A 23,431-nucleotide genomic window follows, 5' to 3' on the forward strand; every position below is an offset into this window, starting at 1 on the left:
CCGGCCCCGGGCCTGCGGAGGTCGCCCTGTTGTGGTTCTGTCGCTCCCAAGCTCCCCCGTGCATCCGCCTCGCCGAGGCCCGGTCGCAGAGGGCCTCTCCCCACAGCCCCCTGGTGGCAGAGCCGTCGCGGCGCGGGGAGGACGCCGCGGCAGCTGGAGAGCTGCCTCCGCCTGGGGACCCCTTGTCCTGGCGACGGTCGCCGCCGCTTCCGCCGCTCGGATGCTTTGGTCAGAAAGCACCACCGAGTCAGGGTCGGCTTGCTGACCATGGCTGGTTGCTGGCTGTTGCTTCCCTGAGCGAGGTGCTCAGAGCCGCAGCAGAGTCGCATCTGACTCTGGTTAGGTTGGCACGTGACCCCTGGTGGCGCCCATGGAGGTGGCCGCTCTGTACTAGTGTGGCTGGTGGCGAGGTCCGGGGTTCCCATGTCGTCTCCGGGGAGGTGAGCCCCCCAGAGGCCCCTGCCCCTGACCCCCTTTTATCCTCCCTGGGTGGTCCCTGACAATGGCTGAGGGAGGACGTCGCCTTCATGTCAGTTGTCCCCCCCCACCTTTTGGCCAGGTGTTTCATTCGTCGCAAGGATGCGGGCCCTGCCGCACGTCGACCATCCTTTATTTAGAGCTGATTCCAGCACATCTAAGTGAGTCTTGCGTACTGATGGGCTGTGATGGTTTTAGAATCATTTGTGTTGAAGGTCTTTATTATTTTGAGTCATGAATATACAAGCTCTGTGAATCAGACCCGCTTAAGTGTCCACCGCTCCCTTTTCATAGGCGGGCTTTTGCCATCAGAGCTTGGCTTATCACCAAATACAGTTTTTTGAAGGCATGGGGGGAAAATTGTGTTTTTATTCTTACATGTTTAAGCTTTAGTCATCTTGAAAGTACTCTTTGTTTGGTGCAGTACGCCTATTGAGACACTTTTTCCACTGCTCAAAACAGTTTTAAAACTTGTCAATTTTGATGCCTTTTAGTGCTTCTGTCATCTTGGTTTTACCTCGTCCACATCAGCAAAACATTTCCCTTTGAGGACTTGTTTTCATGGGGGGGGGAATTGCTTGGGGTGAAATTGGGTGACTAGAGAGGGTGGGGCATGGAGGTCATGCAGTTTTTGGTCAAAAACTGCTGAACACTCCATGTAGTGTGGGCAGGTATACTTGTAAATCACCCGTTATGAAATGGGCAAAAGTGTTGAAAGAATCTTCAAAAAAAGTTCACTGAGGCCAAACATAGCCTCTCACAGCAATACTAACTGGTACATTGGTGTTGATGGGTTCTAGAAATCATACCTAGAGGAGGAAGCATGTACTACAAGGGGCCCACCCTCCAAAAAAAAATTTCATTTTTTGGGGGGGAGGTCCGCTCTTGTTTTTGTAGCTTGACTTAGCTGTTTTACTCATAGGCATTACTGAAGAGAAATGAGAGCATAATGTTCATACATAGGTTGTTACAGGATTATCCAAAGGATCTTCTTTTTGAAGTAGCCAAAAACTAAAAACAACACAGATGTCTATTAACATGAGAGTGAATAAACAAAATATACTATATTTATGCAATGTAATATTGCTCAATAATAAATAGGAATAAACATGTATGTTTCTAAAAGTAATTATGCTCAGTGGAAGAATCAAGATGGAAAAGAGTACACAATGCAGAAATACATTTATATAAAATTATTTAAAATGCAAACAAGTCTATAGTGCTAAAAAGCACATTAGTGATTGTCTAAGAATGAGGGGGGGAGGTTAGATTTCAAAGAGCCATGAAAAAACTTTTAGGGGTGATCGGTTTGTTCACCTTGATTGTATACTTGAAATATATACAGTTTTCAGGCCAATTATGCCTCGATAAAGCTATAGCAATGGTATAAAGAACATTGTTGGATCACTTCATAAAATTGGGAAATTGATTATAGATTAAATATTATATTGATGTTGAATTTACTGAAGTTGATAAGTATATTATAGATAAATAATAGAGTATCATTATTCTTAGAGATAAACACTGGAATATTTAGGGCTAAAGAGCCATGATGTATGTAACTTACCCTTAGATGGTTTGGAAACAATGTTATATGATCAAATATATTCAAAGATAGGGTAGTAAGGCAGAAAGGAGAGCAGGAATAGAGAGAAGCAGACAGGGAGTGAAAAAAATGATAAAGCAAGTGGGGAAAATGTTAATATTAGGTGTTTAGGACTAAGGGACATACAGGTATTTATACCATTACTTTTGCAACTTTATTATAAATTTGAAATTATTTTCAAATAAAAACTATTAAAAATTTGTACTAAATAAAGCACTGTTATTTACAGTGATTCTTTAGATGGGACATAAGTTGTAGTAACCAAAAGGGAATATGAATAAATTGAACTTCTTCAGAATGTAAGAGTACTGTTCAGAAAATTAATAAATTGAACTTAATCAGAATGTAAAAGTACTAGTCTTTGTAAGACACTTAAGAAAATTAAAAGGGATAAAAGGGGAGGTTTAAATAAATGCCCATTATACACATTAAAAGTTACTCAACATCATTGCCTACCAGGGAAATGTAAAGTCAAACCACAGTAGGTTACCACTATACTTACACTGGAATGGATAAAATGAAACAGTCTACAATTCCAAGTGTTGACAAATATCTGCAAATACTAGACATTGCTGGTAGATATATAGAAACAGTTTGGAAAAGTTTGGCTTTTTATAAATTAAAGCCTATACTTACAATTTAACCCAGCAATTCTAATTGTGCATATTTATTCAAGAGAAATGGAAGCACATGTACGTAAAGTCTTGTACATTTGCTGTTCATAAACTTTATTTATAATAGCCCAAAATGAAATAATTCAAATATCTCTCAAGAAGTTAATAGATAAACTGTATATTTATGCAATGGAGTACTTCTCAGTAATGAAAAGGAACAAACAACTAAATCATACATCATGCATGAATCTCAAAATCAATGCTGAATGAAAGCAGTCACAATTAAGTAAGTACCACATGATTCCATCTCTATAACATTTTGACTATAACATAGTCAAAATTAATCTAGTGTCACAGAAGGCAGATCAATAGTTGCTTATTAATAGCTCTGTGGGGGCATAGATGAATGAGCCAGAGGGAAATGGGGAATTCATGAGGTGACATGTTTATGTCAAAATTTGTAAGACTTAAAATGGGTACATTTTAATATATAATTGTACTTTAATATGAGGAGTGACCCCCTTCAAAAAAAAAACACAGAAAACCAAAGAACAGAATTATCTTTTAGAGGGCGGGTCTCTTTTAAGTACACTTGGAATTTGTTCCTCCAGATTAAACAGTAAACCAGAGTTTTTTTCCGGAAGTTTTGAGAAGGTTGTATCATGATTTGTGGAAGAAACGTCCGAGTTGTGGCAAACAGGTGACTGGTTTTTCCACCATGACAATACACTTGGCCACACCACACTCAGTGTTCCCCAGTTTTTTACCAAAAACGGCATGTGACCCCATGCTCCACCCTCCTTATTCACCCCATCTCAGCCTAAGCGACTTATTTTTGTTTTCCCAGATGAAAACAGTCCTCAAAGGGAAACGATTTCCTGATGTGGAAGAGGTGAAACAAAACACAGCAGAAGCACTAAAAGGCATTGTAAGGTAAACGAAACCAGACCAGGTGAACCGGCAGCAAAGGAGCCAAGAAAAATTTATTAGCGCAGTCCCAGGCGAGGTTGACTGGTCCATGTAGCTGTGGGCCGGAGAAGTCGTGCCCAGCAAAATGGGCGATGGGTTTATAAAGGGCACACTGAGAAAGCTGTGAGGGGGTCAGGGAGAGCAATCACTGGTAGGGACAGCTGTCACATCTGCTGGCGACTGACTGAACGGTGTTGCTAGAGTTGCTGTAACAGGTACTGGCTGCCTTTGCGGCTGGAGTCTTGATTCCGGTCACTCGTTTTTGCTGGCTCACTCTCTCCCATTGTGCTCCTGGTCCGGGTTGGAGCCATCTTGTTGAGGCCCGCCCTGCCCTCCGGTACCTCCGGCCTTACAGGCATCACAATTGACAATTTCAGAAACTGTTTTGAGCAGTGGAAAAAGAATCTTGATAAGTATATTGCATGAAACGTTGAGTACTTTGAAGGTGACTAAAGTTTTAAACTTGTAAGAATAAATACACACCTTTTTATAAATTCCATTTTTAGTCCTCCTTCATAGAGTTGATTAAAAATTAAAAAGTAGATTTCATTCATTAGAATTCATTAGAAAATATTTAATAGGACTATTGACACTAGAATAATTAACACTTATTAGAATAAATGTAATGTACTTTGAAAGAGTGCCCTTACACTCAATAAGAATAACAATTATAGGCAACTAAAGGTAATTTCTCATATTAGAAGTGTTTAAAAAAATAGATACAAAACATATATTAGTAGGTAATTTTTTGAATCTGAAAGTGTTATAACAGGATAACAGGAGTAGCACAGTCCCTGTTGCACTGGCCTACTATATTGCTTTTTTGCTTGTCGTTTGATTGTCTCATGTTCTGAGACTTGGTTAACTTCCTCTCTCTCTGTCTCTCTCTCACCCCCCTCCCCTGTCTGTCTGTCTCTCTCTCCCACCTTCATTCCTTCTCTCTTTTTTTTTAAATGCATGTTTTTTGCCCCCCTAAAAACTCCTTATCAAGACCTTAAATGCTCTTCCCAGAAGATCTTTTTACATCTTAGACAATATTTTATGCTTCAGTGAGTACCATATGTCAGTTTTAATACTTGTGACTAAGATACTGACCCATTTTGAAGTTTATTTCCTTAGTATGTTTTTATTCTAACAGAGCTTAGTCCTTAGTCAAGTTAAATTTTATCCATTTGAATACATTTACTTTTTTCATTGTGAATATTTACTTAACAGTAAAATTTTGTTCTATTTATCTTAATCTAGGAGTGGGTTTTTTTTCATTTAAAAATGATTGTATTTGGCCCTTAACACTGGAGAGATCCTCTAATGCTGCCCAAGGGCATCCTAGACTGTCCTGCTGCTGAGCATGCCAGGTTCAAATGGCAATGGAGTAACTAATAGAGCTCAGGAATTTATTGAATTACCCTTAGAGAATAGTGAAAAAATAAGATTTCAATATATCTTAAAAGGTTTAAAAGCAATATCGAAAGCCCAAATGTATAGTATTTGGTAAGGGCTTTGAGGATGTTTTAAAATTTCTTAGTGAAATGTAAAGATTTTAAAATAATTTCTCGGCTTGAAATGTTGTCATTTAGAATACTATTCTATTTAATGCCTCCTTTTTTATTAACCAAATTTTGCTTATTATGCTGGGTCTATTTGAAGTGATAGGTTTTTCTTTAGGAGACCTTGTGAGATAAGCAAAGAAGAGATATATATTGGTGAGTTGCTTAATTTATCATTAGGAGAATCAATATTTAATTGAAAATTTTTTTTTCTGTATTCAGTGTGTCAGAAGTCTTTAAGATGCCCATAGCTTTTAACTCAGTGATTACACTTATAGGTAGTATCTTCAACACATAGCATGAAATATCTAAAAAACACATATAAGTTACATATAAATTTCAGTTAATCATATTGTCACGTTTTAATAGTGGAAATAAAAACCACTTTAATGCTTACCAGTATGAGAGTGATTAGGAAAGTTAAAATGCACTTATAGAATAAGAGTATGGCAATAATAAATGGGAAGAGTTGTCTTTTTAAAAGCTATGTGCTAATGTATCTTAAAAAAATCAATTTTGAGCCTCTATAAAATTATAGATATGATAAAAATTATAAGAAACCAGTAACAGTTTTTTTCCAGGTGGTAGAATCATAGGTAATTTTTCTATATTTTTAAAACTTAACACAGTGATTATATCTTATTTTAATAGTCAGAATAACATTAAGATGGCACTTACTGTGTTGTGAAGCCTATAAATACTAGAAAAGAAGCAAACATTTACTCAGAGTATTGCCTGAGATTACAAAATAGCATCTACTCACTAAAGAATTTTTATTTTTTGTGGAGTCTCTTTGATATTTAATCAATTCTTGGTTGTCTCAAAATAAGTGGCCTACAATTTGACCTTTAGCTCTATTATATTTTCTTTTTTATAATCTACTTGATTTTAATAAGTGTTTTTCCAACATTTCTTTCTTTTTTTTTCCCCAGGGTGTTTTCCTGGTCTTTCTTTCCATGATGTGACTGTGCAGGCTAAAAAGAAAAAGATGTGTTTGCAACTAAAATTGCCTCATCCTTGGTGTTTTTCAGCACATGTTCACTATATGTAACTAATGCTGTTACATATATTACATGTAAGACAAATTATACTCCCTTTTTTTTTCTTAATCTACAGAGATTCACCAACAAAAACAAATTACAGTCTGGCTTGAAAAGTACATCTGTGTTCAATTTTGTCTTGGCAGCTTAATGACAGAATGGCTTATTGTATTTAAATGTTTCATAGTACTTAGTTTTTCTTCCTTACATGTTTGTAAGTGTATCAGATCTGTGACTGTGTCCTCTTAGTGTTCTCTGAAGTATCCCAGCACACACATGCAGATACATACAGAAAATTTTTATTGAATGGATAAATAGAACCTTATTTTTGGTGTTGGTTCAGGAAACTAAAATAAAATGTTCTCTTAATGAGTGCAGATTTTCTGAGGCACAGATGAAATTTAACTTTCTCCATGTGATTCAGAGAGCCAGAAGACCCTTGAGCTGATTACCAATGTAAAAGTTAAAAAAATCAACCTACAAACATTTACATAATTTAAAGCAATGAACAAACATTTAAATAATTGTAAGTAATTTAAATAATTTAATTTCTGAGAATAGCAATGGTTGTCATGTGGACAACCAAGAGTAGCATGAGTTATAGTTCCTATTTATGTAGGATTTCATTTGACTGAATCCTAACTCTTTTTAGAACTGGTTTAATTTTTTTCTTTGTTCTTTGATCTATATTTATTTTTATGAGCTTACATTTTAAGCTTCTTATTAACTTATTAAGTTAATTTTATGCACTTACATTTATTGTAGTTTATCGATTCCAATTATTTATTCTATTTTTTTTTTTTTTTTTTTTAATCAGAGTTTCAGTCTGTTGCCAGGGCTGGAGTGCAGTGGCACAGTCACACCTCACCACAGCTTTAACCTCCTGGGCTCAGGCAGTCCTTCTGCTTCAGCCTCCCGAGTAGCTGGGGGTAAAGGCATGTGCCACCACACCTGGCTAATTTTTTAAAAATCTTTTGTAAAGACAGAGTCTCCTATGTTGCCCAGGCTGGTCTCCAACTCCTTCCCTCAAGCAGTCCTCCTGACTCAGCCTCCCAAAATGCTAGGATTAAAGGCGAGAGCCCGTCCTCATTATTTATTATACTTAAACTTTTTGCTTGGGTGTACTTTACCCTATATTTTATTTCAGTATTATCTCACATTATTGTCTAATGCTTATTGTTAGCACCACCAATGAAAATGAAGGTTATGAGTTATCTGGTATTTTAAAAGACATGTTTAGCTTACATGCAGTCATCAAAATAGAAGAAAATGTATCCGGTTGCATTAAGAGTTACCCTAATTTCCTTTTGTCCCCGCTTTCAGTTTCTCTTGAAGATTGACTACGCTGGCTATGCTGCTGTTCTTCACGCTGGGACTGCTCGTACATTTTGTGTTCTTTGCCTCCATCTTTGACATTTATTTTACTTCTCCTTTGGTTCGTGGAATGACTCCTCAGTTTACACCACTGCCTCCCCCAGCGAGAAGATTAGTGCTGTTTGTTGCTGATGGCCTCCGAGCAGATGCACTTTATGAATTAGATGAAAACGGAAACTCTAGAGCGCCATTTATCAGGTAAGTACGTCCAGGGATACAGCGATAACTCTTTAAGATGTTACCCTGAGTCTAAGTCAACAGCAAGTATCTCACTGTTTATCTCACACTGGACACAGGAGCGATGGTGAGAAAGAAAATGGGGCGCTTGTACATTTGCCTGTGTCTTCCGGGTTAGCACCGTATGCCAGTTTGTTTCCTCCTGGTTATTATTTCTACTAATGTCGAAGCTGATAACAGGTGAATTGAAATGGACAGCCGTAGCTGCTGGAACTCACTTGTCCTAAGTTCGCAAACCTAGCCCACAACTCTCTCCCTGTCTGTCCCCCTCTCTCTCTCTATGTATATTACATGTATACACATACACATATATATCAAGACCCCCTCTCTAACAAAATAAGAAAATTAATCTGCTAGTTTTGTAAAATAAAGACAAGCATAATTATTGAATTACTAATTACAGTGGTGTTTAACTAGAAAATATAGACATCAAATTAAGATATAATCTTTTATTAAAAAATATAAAACCCTTTCTTTTAAGTCTCTGTCACTGTTTAATGTAACTTTAGCTTCTGTTGAGTAGCTTCTAAAAGAAATATTTTGTTTTTTTGGACTTATGAGGCTGCTACAAACAATTGTTCTTTTTCTGATTGGTGACAAGCCCCTCAAAAGCCCTTCTAATGATGTGGAACGATCAAAATCAGATTCAAGGGGAAATTTATCCAAAATATTCTGCCTCCTCCATCCCTACCTGTCATCATTACTTTCTGTTCCTTCACCCTTTTGTATTTTTCTTTATAGTACTTATCACTGTGCAAGTTCCATGAGGGCTGGGACTTACATGCCACTTTATCTTCAGTTCCTCGAACATAGTAGGCAATTAACAAATATTTATTGACTGCTAGAAGAATGAATACTACCTTGAATTTTCAGAAATAAATTTTTGGGGGCTCAAAGAACTGCATAATATAATAAAGGATAAAAATAAGTACATGAGTGACTCAGGTCAATAGGAGCACCTTAGTGGGAAAATAATATCAAACCAGTGTTAATTATAGTACATAATCACATGTAACATAAATATCTAGAAATAATTAAAACATTTGAGTAAATTTCTTAGTTGTCAAAGCAGAGAGAAAAATGCAGTTCATTTCTAAATTAATAAGGTATACTGGTTGTTAAGGAAAAGTCAAACTTTCCTGGTGACACTTATTTCTCCTTGGGGATTTACTAAAGGAAGTGCTTCGGACTGAGAGCTTAAGCAGTTGATGTGTTTTGTGTTGTATGCCATTGTATATTTATAATTGAAGAAATCTTCTAGCTTGTTGTAAACCTGTTTTTAAAAAAATATGATCTAAAGTAATGTTTTTAAATAGAGGTATCCAAATTTCTTATACTTTCCCTTTCTGTTTAATTCCAGTTTTCTTTATATAACTCGAGAAGTTAAAGAATATTTCTCCCATAATATTTGATCCAATGGTTTTCAAATCATTTACTGATTCTATGTATTTCACCAAAATTGGTTTCATTATTGGGTAAACCAATATTAAAAGAATCTATACCAGTACTTACATTTTTCTTCAGAACGTATTGAGAGTCAAATATTTATCTTGAAAAATGTTATTGCTGCAGTGATTGTTTCATAACTCATTACTCTGCTGGCCTTTCACCTCTAATAGCATGATTTTGCTTTCTTTCCTAGATTTTGCACATCACTATAATATAACTTAAATAATGATACATTTTAGCAAAAGAAATATTTTGCCCATTTTAATCTCAAATTGAAGAATATTGTTTAACTCCTAATTAGGAGTATAGCCGTTTTCCTCCTTAATTTTTTATTTTAGAATTCTTCAGCTACACATAAATTGAAAGGATTATGTGATGGACATTGTATATCTTTAACCTAGTTTGATAATTTTAACTTTTTCATATTTATATTCTCTTTCTACACACACACCACGCACATAAATGGGAGTACACCTAGTTTTCATTATCTTTTTCCTTAACAATTTGAAAGCAAGACATTATGACACTTCACCTTAAACACTTCTGCATATATCTCTTAGGGACAAAGACTTTCTTTTATATAACTACAATGCTATCATCATACTTAATACAGTTTAATACTGGTATGTATAGATATATATCATTTATCACTATGTAATAATCTCAATATTTTGTGGCTGAAACAACTACGTGTATTTTATCTCATGATTCTGAATGGTGGGTAAGTGGTTCTTTGTTGGTCTCATCTGAACTCATTCATGCTACGGCATTCAGCTGGTGGGATCTAGGACTGGGCTCAGTTGGGATTTGAAGGATTCCTTTCCTTCCTATGCCTTGACTCGCTTTTTTGTTTTTGATTCATTCTGTAATAATCTTATTTTTCTAAAACCTTATAAGAGTATTTAATAATAGTCTATACTAACTATTCATTTTTAATATCTTTTAGGAATATCATAATGCATGAAGGCAGTTGGGGAATTTCTCACACACGTGTCCCAACAGAGTCTCGGCCAGGTCATGTAGCTCTCATAGCTGGGTTTTATGAAGATGTCAGTGCAGTTGCCAAAGGTATTGCCTCTTTAGACAATTAAATAAAAAATTTGTCTTATAAATATTCCTTTGTTACTACTGAATCATGTCACAAAGTAAAAAGTGTGTTTTGAGATATTCTTGACAAGTGTTTTAGCATGCCTTGCTGACATGAACACACACTGCTATTGATTCTAGAATTGGGCTTTAGTATTCCATTATCCTGTGCTATTGAAAATGTGTGTGTGTGTATGAGGCGGGGAACACAACATCAGTAAGGGTGCTGGATCTCAAACCAGGCAAAGTGGGGACCAAAGGGTGGCCCAAACTTTACCTGTACGATGGCCATTTGTATACCTGATCCTGAATTGTACCCTACATCTTTAAAGCAAAACATGTTAATAAAACAAAAACAAAAAGAAAGAGTGTGGTTGGATGGATCCTTGGTTTCCCTAGATATTACTCTTCAAAGTTCAGAAGTGATTCTATATTTTAGTAAGAAGTAAATCAGCTATTGTTAGTTTTTTAAAAATAATGGTATAATACTCATAATATAAAATATATTATTTTCTATCGTTCTCCAAGCAATATCATTGATATTATTTGAAGAATACTTCTTTAAGGTCTTATTTTACCATGTATATTTTGCTTTCATCATTGCTTTATTTTTTTCTCAATTGCCTGAAGGCTGGAAGGAAAATCCTGTAGAATTTGATTCTCTTTTTAATGAAAGCAAGTACACGTGGAGCTGGGGAAGCCCAGATATCTTGCCTATGTTTGCCAAAGGTAAGAGTCAGTCACTGATTTTATTCCCTCAGGTAGTGGAAAGGTAATAAATCAATATGGTATTTGTATATATGTTGCTTACTGTATTTACACAGTATTTGTAAATACTGTATACACATATTTTCACATTTTTAGCATTTCTGAAATATGAAAGTATGTGACAGGATTAGATATACCAATTTAACTGGCGATGTTTTTTCCTTCTTAGCTGTACTTGAAATATTGGCATATCAGGCAGGTAGGAAATATTTCGGGCTCAATGAAATGGTATATTGTTCTGTTACTTAACAGTTTTATAAAAAGCTTTATAAACAGCTTTATAATCTCTATAATTCAGTTTTCCTTTTTATAAAATGTGATAATAATTTCTGTCTCATAGGTTTGTTTACACTTTGATAAATTATTAAAGAAGTTAGATATTCATATCCATATTTAAAATGTGTGTTTATAATGTCTATTTGAATATATTGACTATGCCAAATATTTTGGTATTTTATATGACATTAATATATAGTATTTATTATATTGAAATGCCATGTTCAATATGTTAAATATACTGAATTAAATAAGCTAAGTATATTTAATATGGCATTTGGATTTATTGTGATTACTTATATGTGATTCTGATAGTATTAGGACATCTCTTGATTAGAAAGTTCATTTATATTAGTTTCTAAAATCAGTTGAATAAATTTCACTTATTAACTGCCTTTTAGTGAGAGCTAAAAGTAGTGATTGATTATTTTACTTGGAAAATATTTGTAACATTATACTGAGCCGTAGTTATAATTATAATAATGGGAACTATTGAAGATTAGTATGTGTTCAGAAAGAAAAATATATATTCAGAATTTTACATATGAAATTCCTAGAACATTATTGTACTGGGCAGATCAAAAACCTCAAGCGTATATATATATATGTACACAGATATCTTTATATATATAAATAGAGGTATCTTTTTAATTTTCTTCTTTGGAAAGTAGTTTAGCGTTTTGGTGGGCTGGTGATGGTGAGAGTAGATTAAGCTGCTATGGTTTACCAAACTAACCTTTCTACTTCTGACTGCAATTGATGGGACATGATCAATGCTTGCATCAGAGAAAGTCTAATAGGAATGTTTTGCTTCTTGTAGTAGCCAACACATCCACTCAGATCTTTTTATTTGGGACATGGGAAATTGAGTGGCTGAGCAATAGAAGAGGGTCCTTAGAGCTGAACTGATGCTATCAAGATTATCATTCCTTTATTATATCTCTTCCTTATTACCTGCAAGGGCCTATTTAACCCAGAAATTCAGTAAATTCACTAGATTCTTAATAAAATCTTACAAATGTATAAGATTAATCTATTAACCCCCTTCAAAATATTTGACAATAAACAATATTTGTTTTCTTATATTGAGAAAAATACGCATAGTATTTGAATAAGAGAAGTGAAATATTTGAACTTTCTTCGTACTCTGAGAAGGTTTATATACCACATCTCTTCAGCTATTTTAGATTGGAACATCCTAGGGAACACACTTTTAAAAAAATAGTTTAATCCTTACAGGGAGACAAACTGTGGTTATTTTCGCTTTATTGCTTATAATTGTGACTTTGGCAAGTTAATTAACTTACATGTAATGTATCTGCAAAATTAAAATATGTTATCATGAGAAGAGAAAACAATGGAATATATTAAAGTACACAGCATGGTTGATGGCATATAAATCAGTGTCAATTATTCCCCCCATCTTTCTCTTCCTCATCATAACGCATTGTACTTTGTGGAAAATTCTAATTACTCTCAAAAATCTGTAAATGACTCTCATATTTTATGATAGTTTAAAATATTTTTTACAATTTTACTTTTCCCAAATTCTGTTTTCAGGTGCTAGTGGAGACCATATTTATACACATAGTTATGATGCCAAAAAAGAGGATTTTGGTGCTCAAGATGCAACAAAATTGGATACCTGGGTTTTTGATAATGTTAAGGTGTGTGTTATTGAGTGATTAATGTACAAAACACTTAGTTTTACCTAAAGTACTGTAAACTGATTTGTTTGTAAATTATCTTAAGTTTTTTCTGCTTGCATGTACTTGAAAGTTCTATTTTATAGCACACTATTATGAAAAATAAGACTGAATTCTAATAATTTACACATAGTAGAATAATCAATTAATAGAAGTTTAGAAAAATAATTTTTTAAAAATAGCCTTTCAAAATTCTATGTTTTTGATAGTAAAATGTGCCCTAGCTTAGGATTAAGGAAATATACATTCAATTTCCAGTTTGATAAATCATACAAGGAAATGTTTGATCTTTTGTTTCTTGCAGTAGTAGACGGTGTGAGATTTGTGAAAGCCTTTGGAAAGATACTGTTTAAATGTAATGTATTTATTATAACAAAGTAGATGGTTTTTTTTTAAATTGTACTTTAAAGAAAAATTGGATAAGCAAATTAAACAAAACACATTAGCAAGTTAATCATAATAAAATACCTATGAGTTTCTTTACGTAATAGAGTTTTATGAACTATTTGATAGTTATCACAGTTGCATTAGGAACATAGTATGGAAATCTCCATTGTGGACATAAGCTCTCCTTTTTTTTCTCATTTTATTTATTTATTTATTTTTGAGTTGGAGTCTCACTCTGTCGCCCAGACTGGAGTGCAGTGGCCGCTCCCGGCCACCGCAGCCTTGACCTGCTGGGCTCCGGCGATCCTTCCGCCTCCGCCTTCCAAGTAGCCGGAATTACAGGCATGCGCCACCACGCCCGGCTGATTTTTTGATTTATTGTAGAGATGAGGTCTTGCTGCCCAGGCGGGTCTCGAACCCGAACCCGCGGGCTCAGGCAATCCACTCACCTCAGCCTCCCAAAGGCGCGGGATTACAGGCTGAGCCACCGAACCAGGCTTTTTTCTCATTTTAGTTTTAGATTCAAGAGGTATGAGTGCATGTTTGTTTCACGGACATACTGTGTAGTAGTGGGGATTGGCTCTCAGGTGGCCCATTCCCCAGATAGTAACATTGTACCCAATAGGTAATTTCTAAACCCTGGCCCCTCCTTCCAGCTCCCCATTTATTGGTGTCTCCAGTCAGTGTCTATTAATTTTATCTTTGTAGCCATTTAGCTCCTGCATATAAGTGAAATCATACAGTGTTTGTTTTCTGTTTCTCATTTCACTTAGGAGGATGATCTCCAGCTCCATCTATGCTGCTGCAAAGGATATGATTTCATTCTTTTTTTATGGCTGTGTAGTATTTCATGATAGATAGATAGATAGATAGATAGATAGATAGATAGATAGATAGATAGATAGATGTCACATTTACTCTATCCAGTCAATTGTTGGTGGGCACTTAGGTTGGTTCTATCTTGCTATTGTGAATAGTGCTGCAATGAACATATGAGCACACGTATCTTTTTTGTATAATGATTTCTTTTCCCTGAAGTAGATCCCTAGTAATGGGATTGTTAGATCGAATGCTAGTTCTATTTTTAGTTCTTTGAGAAATTTCTATTCTGTTTTCCATAGAAGTTGGAATAGTTTACAATCCCACTAATAGTGAATGAGTGTTCCCTTTTCTCTGCAACTATGCCAATATCTGTTGTTCTTTGACTTTTTAATAATAGCCATCCTGATTTGTGTAAGGTAATATCTTATTATGGTTTTAATTTGCATTTCTCTGATGATTAGTGATGTAAAGCATTTTTTGATATGCTTGTTGGCCACTTGTGTGTCTTCTTTTCAGCAGTGTCTATTCATGTCCTTTGCCCACTTTTCAATAGGGTGGTTTGATTTTTTAATATTTGTTTGAGTTTCTTATGATTCTGGATAGTAGCCCTTTTTCTGAGACATAATTTGCAAATATTTTCTCCCATTCTGTAGGTTTTCTGTTCACTCCATTGATTATTTCTTTAGCTATGCAGAGACTTCTTAGCTTAATTAAATCTCATCTATCTATTTTTGTTTTTGTCATAATTGCTTTGGGTGTCTTAGTCATGAATTCTTTGCCTAAGCTGATGTCTAGAAGAGTGTTTCCTAGATTTTTTTCTAGGATTTTTATAGTTCCAGGTCTTACATTTAAATCTTCAATCTATATTGAGTTAATTTTTGTATATGATGAGAGGCAGAGGTCCAGTTTCATTCTTCTGCATATGGCTAACTAGTTGTCCCAACACCATTTATTTAATAGGGTGTCTTATTCTGATTGTTTTTGTTGACTTTTCAAAGATCAATTGGTTATAGGTATGTAGCTTTACTTCCTGGTTCGCTATTCTGTCCCATTGAGCTATCTGTCTACTCATGTACCAGTACATGACATTTTAGTTACCATAGCCTTGTATTATAATTTGAAGTCAGGCAGTGTGATGCCTCTCCATTTGTTCTTTTTACTGTGAATTGCTTTGGCTACTCTGGCTCTTTTTTAGTTCCATATAAATGTCAAGATTGTTCTTTTTAGTTCTGTGAAAAATGATGTTGGCATTTTTATAGGGATTGTGTTGAATCTGTAGATTGCTTTGGGCAGTGTGGTCATTTTAACAAAATTGATTCTTCCAATCCATGAACATGAGATGCTTTTTCATTTGTTTTTCATCTACAATTTATTTCATTAGTGTTTTGTAGTTCTCCTTGTAGAGATCTTTTACCTTCTTGGTTAGGTGTATTCCTAGGTATTTTATTTTTTGTGGCTAATGTAAATGGGATTAAGTTCTTAACTTGGTTCTCGGCTTGGGCATTACTGGTGTATAGAAATGCTACTGATTTTTATACAGTGACTGTTTTTTTTTTAATTTTTAGCTTTATTTTAAAGATACAATTCAGAGTTAGGCATATAAGTGGGATACAATTCAGAGTTAGGTATTTAAGTGGTCATAATACAGGTAAAGTTTGGGTACCCTTATTGATGTTATATGCATCCCCCTCCCCTGGCAGTGTCCCACTACTGTCAATCCCTTTCTTATAGTATTATGATAAATGTTCAGGGTCTGCTTATGAGAAATAGACATTGACTTTGTATCCTCATATTTTACTGAAGGTGTTTGTCTGTTCTGGAAGCTTCTTGGAAGAATCTTTAGGGTTTTGGGGAATACAATCATGTCATTAGTGAACAGGGATAGTTTGACTTTCTCTTTGCCAATTTGGGTGTCTTTTATTCCTTTCTCTTACTTTTAGAAGTTGCTCTTGCTAGGACTTCCAGTACAACGTTGAATAAGAGTGGTGAGAGTGGATATCTCTGTCTTGTTCAAGTTCTGAGAGGGAGTGTTTTCAACTTTTTCAAAAGTTTTTCATATATGACTTTTACATATTTTGAGATATGTACCTTTGATGCCTAGTTTGTTGAGAATTTTTACCATGAAGAGTGCTTTTCTGCATCTATTGAGATGATCATATGGTTTTTGTTTTTGCTTCTGTTTATGTGGAATCACATTTATTGATTTACAGATATTGAACCATCCTTGCATCCCTGGAATAAAATCCACTTGGTTGTGCTGGATTATTTTTTTGAGATGCTGTTGAATTTAATTTGCTATTATTTTGTTAAGGATTTTCCATCTATATTCATTAGGGATATTGACCTGTAGTTTTCTTTTTTTGGTTATATCTTGTCTGATTTTGGTATCAGTGTGATATCAAAATGGTATGATTTCATAGAATGAACTTGGGAAGAGTCCCTTCTTCTTGATTATTTGGAATACTTTCAGTAGGATTGGTACCAGCTTTTTTTGTATATCTGATAAAATTTGACTGTGATTTCATCTGGCCATGGGGTTTTTGTTGTTGAAAGATTTTTAATTACTGATTCAACTTCATTGCTCATTATTGGTGTGTTCACGGTATCTATTTCTTCCTGGTTCAGTCTTAGGAGGTTGTATGTTTCCAAGGATGTATCCATTTCCTCTAAGTTTTCCAATTTGTTACCATGAGGTAGTCATAGTAGTCTCTGATTTTGTTTATCCTTTCAAAGAACCAACTTTTGTATTTATTGATCATTTGTATCATTTTCTTGGTCTCAGTCTCATTTAGTTCTGATCTGATCTTTGTTACTTGTTTTCTGTGCTAACTTTTAAGTTTAGATTATTCTTGTTTTTTTTTTTAAGTTCCTGGAGGTTTAAGCTGTTGATTTCAGATCTTTTTATCTTTCTGATGTAGGCCTTTAGTGTTGTAAACTTTCCTCTTGACATTGTTTTTGCTGTGTCCCAGAGCTTTTGGTATGTTGATCTATATTTTCTTTCATTTAAACAATTTTTTTAAATCTGTGCCTTAATTTCATTGTTTACCCAAGAATAATTTAAGAGTAGATTGTTCAGTTTCCATGTAGTGGTGTGCTTTGGAAGTTCCTCTTAGTGTTGACTTCTAATTTTATTCCACTGTGATCAGAGAAGATGCTTGGTATAATTTTGATATTTTTTAATTTATTGAAAGCCAAGGATATGGTCTATTTTGGAGAATGTTCCACCATGCAGAGATGTGAAGAATGTGTTTTGCAGTTTTTGGGTGGAAAGTTCTATAGATGTCTGTTAGGTCCATTTGATCTATAGCCTAGTTTAAGTCCAGTGTTTCTTTGTTGATTTTATGCTTTGATGATGTCTAGTGATGTTGGTAGGGTGTTGAAGTCTCTCACTATTATGTATTGTTATCTGTATGTTTTCAAAGGTCAAGTAATGTTTGCTTGCTCCAGTGTTGGTTGCACATCTTTAAGATAGTTGCATCTTCTTGTTAAATTGCATACTTTATCATTTTATAATGCCCTTCTTTGTCTGTTTTTACTGTTGTTCATTTAAAGTCTTTGTTATCTGATAGCAGTATGCTACTCCTCATTTTTATTTTCTATTTGATATACCACATGGTCATGTTTAGCAGCAAGGAAGGATGGGAAATATATAAATTTTAAGCTATCAGCATTACTGTGTACCATAAGATAAAAGGATTTTGCTCAGGGAGAAGAGGAGAATGCATGTTGGGGTAATCATTTAACAGCCTCCCATGATACTTAATAAATATTTGTTGGGTACAGAAATGAATGATCACTTAGAATACAACAGAAATAAAGATGCTGGGAATATATTTTACCTCTTATGTCCAGAAGATCAACTTTTTAAAAGGCAATGGGAATCTGACAGAGAAAGAGGATGATCTCTGCAAGATTAGCATTTCATAGTTTCCCATATCTCATGTGCTTATATGAATGAATAGCACTTTTTACATAGCCAAATATTTTTTTTGCTAGTCATGGGGCAAATTATAAGTTTAACTCAAGTCAGTTGCTCAGTTTGTTTTTTGCCAACTTTTAAATTGTATTTAGAATTTCCAAGTCCTTTCTCTTAAAGAATTTGTCATGTTCTTCTAGATTTAAAATTTCTTAAGAATTGGGTAGAATGTTTATGAAACTTAGGGGCAACTTTATACTTTTGAGGAGGATGATAGCAGGTTGCAGATCATATTTTTAAATGTACTTTTATTCTTGAATGGCTAGTTTCACCAATTGCACCATTTGTATTTTTTTAACATTTATAATAATGAATTATTTGATAAAATACTTAAATGCTTAAGACTTTTGAAAAGTTAAATATCTTTTATTGTTAAAAGTTAACATCTACACATTAGAGACATTTATGAGAACAACAAAGATATAACTTAGTATAGCCTGTTGACTTATTTAAAATAATGTAGAAGTACTCTTCATAGGTACTTGTATACGTGTTCATGTATATGTGAGTGTGGGGTGAATGAGCCCTTGCTTTATGAATCCAATTTACCAAGATGAAATTAATATAATTTGAAACATACTTTATTAATTGGGTGCTTTCCTATCGTGCAACATGAAGAACAGATTCTAGATGGGGCAAAAGAAGTAGTTAGAAAGTTATTTGCGCCGGGCTCGGTGGCTCAGCCTGTAATCCCACGCCTTTGGGAGGCTGAGGTGGGTGAATTGCCTGAGCCTGCGGGTTCGAGACCCACCTGGGCAGGCAAGACTTCATCTCCACAATAAATCAAAAAATTAGCTGGGCGTGGTAGCACGTGCCTGTAGTTCCAGCTACTTGGAAGGCTGAGGCAGAAGGATCGCCGGAGCCCAGCAGGTCGAGGCTGCAGTGGCCGGGAGCGGCCACAGCACTCCAGTCTGGGCGACAGAGTGAGACTCCAACTCAAAAAAAAAAAAAAGACAACTATTTGCAATGTTCAGAATGAGAGATTGTGTTTGTGCTAGGGTGTTAGTAGACAGGACAAAGAGAGGTGGTCCCCAGCTCTAAATGTTAAAAAATCATTCTTAAACTGTTACCAGTATTACTATTTTATTTTTGACTCTTGCCAAAACACGTTTTCAATCTCTTGTATTATATTAAGTTAGATGTGAGATGAGCAATGTTATGAGATCTTTATAACTCAAGATCTCCTTTCTGTAACTATTTTTGGCCTTTAGTATAGCACAGAAAATAGCTCACTTATTAAACACAGATGTCTGAACTGATAACAAAGTCTTTGTGTTTGTAGGTCTTGAGGACAAGTTTAAACAATGTTAGGCAATTTAATTCTGTAGTTATATGTAAATGTAAGTATTTTCATCAGTATTATTTTTAAAAGAAAATAAATGAACTAAAAGTTTTTAACTGATTTGTTACATGCAGGACTTCTTTCATGCTGCCAGAAACAACCAGTCTTTGTTTTCTAAAATAAATGAAGAAAAAATAGTTTTCTTCTTACATTTATTAGGAATAGATACAAATGGACATGCTCATCGACCATCATCAAGGTAATTTAATAGTTTTATTTTTTAAAGTAAATAGCTATGCTGTTTGAACTTTTAAAGTATTGTGATGTTTTGTTTGTAGTTACAATAACAGAGCTAATATTTCAAATAAAAGATGTAATATGATATAGAGGTTAAAATAACATCTGCTGTAGCCAGATTGCACATTAATATAAGTGAAATATACTGTGTACTTAAATTCCATATTCTTAATTTATCAAGGAAGAAAAAAATATTTTATCTAAAATAACTATATTTTAGAAATATTTTTAGTGAATCTTGAAACAGTTCTATGGTGTTAATTTTTATATCACAAAAAAGATATAATTAGTTATTTTGTGTTCCATTTAATTAGTATTTTATCTATCACATAACTGTGAAGTTTTGTGTACTATAATTAAGTAGCACTCCTTATGCATTACAGCAAATATTTTTCCCACTCTTGAAGACCATAAAAGAAAGAAAGAATCCATGTTATATTTTTCTTGAGTTACGGTTTCACTCTGTCACCCAGGCTGGAGGGCAGTGGCATGACCATGGCTCACTGCCTCCTTGAATTCCTGGGTTCAAGCTATCCTCCCACTTCAGCTTCCCAAGTACCTGGGACAAGCACGAGTCACCACGACTGGCTAGTTTTTACTTTTTTTTTGAGTTGGAGTCTCACTCTGTCACCCAGACTGGGGTTCAGTGGCCGTTCCCGGCCACCGCAGCCTCAACCTGATGGGCTCCGGTGATCCTTCTGCCTCAGCCTTCCAAGTAGCTGGAATTACAGGCGCCCACTACCACATCCGGCTAATTTTTTGATTTATTGTGGAAGATGAGGTCTCGTCAAGTTGCCCAGACAGGTCTCAAACTCACGGGCTCAGGCCATTGGCTCACCTCAGCCTCCCAAGGCGCGGGATTACAGGCTGAGCCACGAGCCCGGCTAGTTTTTACTTTTTTTGAAGAGATGATATCTCACCATGTTGCCACGCTGGTATGGAACCCCTGGGCTCAAATGATCCTTGGGCCTTGGCCTCCCAAAGTGCTGGGATTACAGGCATGAACCACTACACCCAGCCTGCTTTTATTCTTTATTTTTAATTTGGTTTAGATTAGCTTAACTACAACTGTAATGTCTATTGGGTTAGATGCCAATAATGAATACCTCATATTTCCCTTCCTTAACATGATGTACTGATTTAATTGATGAAATATTCATACCAAACCAACCTTGTTCAACTGTATGGCAAGCTTAAATATTTTTTGTTTAAAGCACATTATATTATTATCCACAAATAGATACTTTTTTGTTGTTGTTTGAGTTGGAATCTCACTCTGCCACCCAGGCTGGAGTGCAGTGTCACGATCATGGCCACCGCAGCCTTGACCTGCTGGGCTCAGGCTGTCCTTTCACCTCGGTCTTCCAAGTAGCTGGAACCATAGGTGTGTGTTGCCATGCCCAGCTAATTAGTTTATTTATTTATTGTAGAGTTGAGGTCTCACCAAGTTGCCCAGGCTGTTCTTGAACTCCTGGGCTCAGGCAACCCTCTCACCTTGGCCTCTCAAAGTACTGGGATTACAGGCATGAGACACTGCACCTGGCATACATCACAAACATGCTATGAGATGAAAATATTTTATACTTGAAGCAATTGTACTATCTATTAGTGTGGTCATAATAATATAGTTTTACATTATGAGAGACATGACAGTCATCATTATCACATTTGGGCTTAAAAAGGGTTCATTAAAATATATTTTATAATCAATGTCCTCTTTTTAAATCATCTCTGAAAACTATTTCAGGTTCTTTTGCTTAATTAAAAGGAGAAAAAAATTATTTTAAAAAGTTCAAGAGCTCTGATTTTAAAATATTAAAGTTATAATCTAAAAGTATTTCATAGGTTACTGATTTTGAATATAACGAGTCCATGTTGAATAAATTTGATTTCTCCTAGTTAATTTGGTTTTCTACTTTTTTTTTAATAAACAGGGACTACAAAGACAATATTAAAAAAGTTGATGATGGAGTGAAAGAAATTGTGTCCATGTTTAACCATTTTTATGGAAATGATGGGAAAACAACATTTGTTTTTACCTCTGACCATGGAATGACAGACTGGGGTTAGTGCATCTTTAAGTGATATGTACCTTACAATTAAAGTAGTGGTAAATGTAGCTTGCAAATATAATGTTGAGAGGATTAGATGACTTATTATATGCAAAGTGTCTACCACATAATAATTCTATGCTTAGGATGTTAGCCTAAGAAATGACTGGTCTTATGTAATGAATTTTTCTCTAACTAAAAAAGAATATATTCTCATGAGAAATGTAAGCAAGAAAAGTGTGGAAAAGAAAATTAAAAAGTACCTATTATTCATCTTTCTAGCAGTAACTGCATGTGATGGCAAAAGGGGTGATGTTACTGAGGGACTGCTGAAATTCTGTCCTCATTTTTGCTTATACTCTCTGTAAAATGAGGCAAAGATGAAGTTTGAGTCCCCAGATGACAATATAGAGTTCTAGTGAGCTGGATTCTACTTTATAAAGGTCTTCTTTTGGCGACACCAGCACGAGTGGCCTGGAAGAAAAGGATTCTGAGACCTCACCATCCTCTCCAGAACAGACCTGACCTACACCGTTTGCCCATGGTTGAGTGGTTACTGTCCAAAGGAGCTCTCCCCTACTCTTTCTGTCTTCGGTGCTATTCTGGCAGCAGCAACATCTCTTCCATATCTTATTGTTATTATGTTTATTCCTTCAACCCGCAGGTGTTCCACTTTTTTTTGTTTTAGTTTTTGCCGATTTGTTGTTGGTGCACTCTGACTTGCTTTACAGGAATATTTTCAAACTAATTGTTATAAAAAGTTGTACGCATTTGGGAATGTGGTGGTTAGAATTAAAATATGGATCAACTTTTTAAAGCAAAGTATTTTTTAAAATGTTTAGCTGTAAGTCAGTTATTTTATACTTGCCTGATTACTCTTGGTATCTTATTTATAGGTTCCCATGGGGCTGGCCATCCTTCAGAGACTTTAACTCCTTTGGTCACATGGGGAGCTGGAATCAAGTATCCTCAAAAAGTATCAGCTCAACAATTTGATGATACGTTTTTGGAAGGTATAAGTGTTTGTCTTTATTGTTTTCATGAATATAGCATTTAAAAATAAAAACAATTTAATTTTTTAAAAAATCATTTTTCAAATTATGGTTTTAAATCCCTCATTTTGATATTTGTGCCGTTACTATTTCTATGCAAGCACTACAAACCAAGGGAGTTGTTGATTTGCCATTTGTTGAACATTTCCCAGCATACCACTCCTAATAATTATGTAGGCCTTTCTAAATGTATGATAAACTGAATTTTTCTGTCTTCTTTTATTAAATTAATTTATTAATTTGAGTGCGAGGTAAAGATTAAATAAGAAGAAATCTAAGGTTTCTTAGAAGTATATCATAAATTTGATAGATATACTATCAAGTCCCAATATCACAGTACTTACAAGACATATCCATTGGATAAAAAGCTAAATGTGGTATTCAGAGATTTCTGCCCTGCGCCCTAATAATGATA

General features: G+C 35.0%; 1 protein-coding gene and 1 pseudogene across 1 annotated transcript in view; both read left to right on the top strand.

Moving 5' to 3' along the window:
- LOC103254498 overlaps positions 1–500 on the top strand; it is a 1,490-nt pseudogene extending 990 nt beyond the window's left edge.
- PIGN (phosphatidylinositol glycan anchor biosynthesis class N) overlaps positions 1–23,431 on the top strand; it is a 154,649-nt gene that overhangs the window by 21,317 nt on the left and 109,901 nt on the right. The window contains exons 2-8 of the mRNA XM_008052575.2: positions 7,577–7,825; positions 10,260–10,381; positions 11,030–11,128; positions 13,004–13,110; positions 19,751–19,875; positions 21,848–21,978; positions 22,861–22,977. Coding sequence (XP_008050766.1) covers positions 7,605–7,825; positions 10,260–10,381; positions 11,030–11,128; positions 13,004–13,110; positions 19,751–19,875; positions 21,848–21,978; positions 22,861–22,977 — 922 coding nt within the window. The 5' untranslated portion in view covers positions 7,577–7,604. The remainder of the gene's footprint in view (positions 1–7,576; positions 7,826–10,259; positions 10,382–11,029; positions 11,129–13,003; positions 13,111–19,750; positions 19,876–21,847; positions 21,979–22,860; positions 22,978–23,431) is intronic.

Source organism: Carlito syrichta, unplaced genomic scaffold (assembly GCF_000164805.1).
Source record: "Carlito syrichta isolate Samal-C Ts95f unplaced genomic scaffold, Tarsius_syrichta-2.0.1 Scaffold282654, whole genome shotgun sequence".
NCBI lineage: Eukaryota > Metazoa > Chordata > Mammalia > Primates > Tarsiidae > Carlito > Carlito syrichta.